The sequence below is a fragment of the Silurus meridionalis genome, chromosome 18 (assembly GCF_014805685.1).
Source record: "Silurus meridionalis isolate SWU-2019-XX chromosome 18, ASM1480568v1, whole genome shotgun sequence".
NCBI classification, from domain to species: Eukaryota; Metazoa; Chordata; class Actinopteri; order Siluriformes; family Siluridae; genus Silurus; species Silurus meridionalis.
The window spans coordinates 27,998,563-28,000,520 of record NC_060901.1 but is presented as its reverse complement, the minus strand read 5'-3'; the positions used below and the strand labels follow the sequence as shown (position 1 = coordinate 28,000,520).

At 50.8% G+C, this 1,958-nt stretch overlaps 1 protein-coding gene across 1 annotated transcript in view; it reads right to left on the bottom strand.

The window, feature by feature from the left end:
- wdr26b (WD repeat domain 26b) overlaps window positions 1-1,002 on the bottom strand; it is a 6,984-nt gene extending 5,982 nt beyond the window's left edge. Inside the window, 1 exon segment of the mRNA XM_046874022.1 lies at window positions 548-1,002. Within this exon segment, the coding sequence (XP_046729978.1) occupies window positions 548-870 (323 nt within the window). The 5' untranslated portion in view covers window positions 871-1,002.
- Between the last annotated feature and the right edge of the window lie 956 nt (window positions 1,003-1,958).

Below are 1,958 nucleotides of genomic sequence, written 5' to 3'. Positions count from 1 at the left end.
TGTCTCGTTTTTACTGTGTATCACAGTGTAGAGTAGAAATAACAATAAAGACCTCTTGACTTGACCATGTTAACACTTATCCTGCTCAGCATTCACACTCTCACACACACACACACACACACACACACACACACAGAACAGGAAGTAGTATGTGACACCACACACACACTCACACACACACAGATCAGGAGGAAACCTGGATATCCCTCCAGGTGAGTGTGTTATAAGCTACACAACCCTGAAGAGATAAAACCTCACTCAGATCCAGCTGTGACAGTCTAGACAGATGTGGATCTCAGTCAGCATGATGATGATGATGTAGAAGAACAAGCTAGTTTCTACCTGAACTAGCATTCTATAGAGAAGATTAATAACACACTGCACTGTGTGTGTGTGTGTGTGTGTGTGTGTGTAAAATAGACCCAGTTTCTCTTTTCTTGTGCTCCCCATCCCCCATGCGTGTGTCAAACCCAGGCCTCTCTCCTGTGATGAGGAAGATGATGGTGAAGGTGATGATGATGATGATGATGATGATGATGGTACTTACTTCAGTCCCAGTCCGTGCAGATGTTGCCCTATGAGTCGGATCACATCTTCTTCAGACTGTGAAAGGCGTTTGAGTTTCTTTAAGGACCCGGACCCGGACCCAGATCCAGACCCGGACCCGCCGGATAAGAGTGCAGAAGTGCCGGTTTGGGGTGCGTTGTTCCCGGTAGCGGATCCGGAGAGGAGACCGTTGGAGTGCGCCGTTTCCCCCCTGGAGCTGGAGCACTCCCTGTTCTCTCGGCCCTCCAGGCTCTGTGCGTTGTTGCCGTTGTTCTGGCAGCCGAGCGCCGGGTCCTGTGTCTGTTCTGCGCCGTTAGACTGCATGCTGGTGGTAGCGGCGCTGCGGCCGAGGTGGACGGCGTGGGCCTGCGGGGGAGTCCGTGCGGAAAGCGCCGCGGAGAGGCCCGCCGGGCCTGCTGCTACTGCTAAAGCCTCGGGCTCTCCTGCTCCCTCCGCCGCCGAGGCTCGGCGCTTCTTCCGCGGGGGCGGCGACGCTCCGCCGGTGTCCGAGTCGGAGGAGGAGGAAGCGGAGGCCAGAGTTCCCTCACCGAGTGCGGCCGTGGTGAGAAGCCCGTGATGCCCCGCGAGGGAGACGGGGACAGGAGACACTCAGCTCCCGGGGTAGGGGGTAAAGAGAGGAGGTGAAATAAGAGGAAAACAGGAGGAAGAAGAAGAAGACAGCGGCAGCTTCCAGGACTCCAGTGTGTGTGTGTGTGTGTGTGTGTGTGTGTGTGAAATAAAGAAGGGGGGGGGGGGGGTTTACTGCGTCTCGTTTTCTGTCTTTTTCTCTTGTTGTTGTTTCTCTTCAAACAGCTGCAGCTTCTAATGGAGTCCAGACGCGCTGACGTCACCGGAAATTCCTATAGAGCAGCGCAACGGCGACGTCACACTGATAGCGGAAGTGAGAGATAAAAGGCTTTCATGACGTCCGACAGCGATTAAAATAAATATATATAAATATAGGGTCAGGAATAATTAGTGAGTAAATATAGTTGATTTAAAAATAAACACTGAATTATAGTGGAGAAATAACGCTAGGTTTGTTTCACCGTTATATATTTTTGTATATTTTTTATTTCACTACTTCAATTTAAAAAATGCAATTTATCACCTGCATTGTGATGATTTAAATTATGAGAGGGAGACAGAGGGGGCGTGGCCTGGTGCCATCAGCGGACAGAGGGGGCGTGACCTGGTGTCATCTGCAGACAGGTGGGGGTGGCCTGTTGTCATATGCAGACATAGGGGGCGTGGCCTAGTGTCATCTGCGGACAGAGGGGGGACCTTAATTTCTCAATTAATTAATTATTCTGAACATACAGTACATTTCAAAGTTTATAGGACTGTGGTGAGACCTGAGATGTTGTATGGTTTGGAGACAGTGATATTGAGTAAAAGACAGGAGGTGGAGC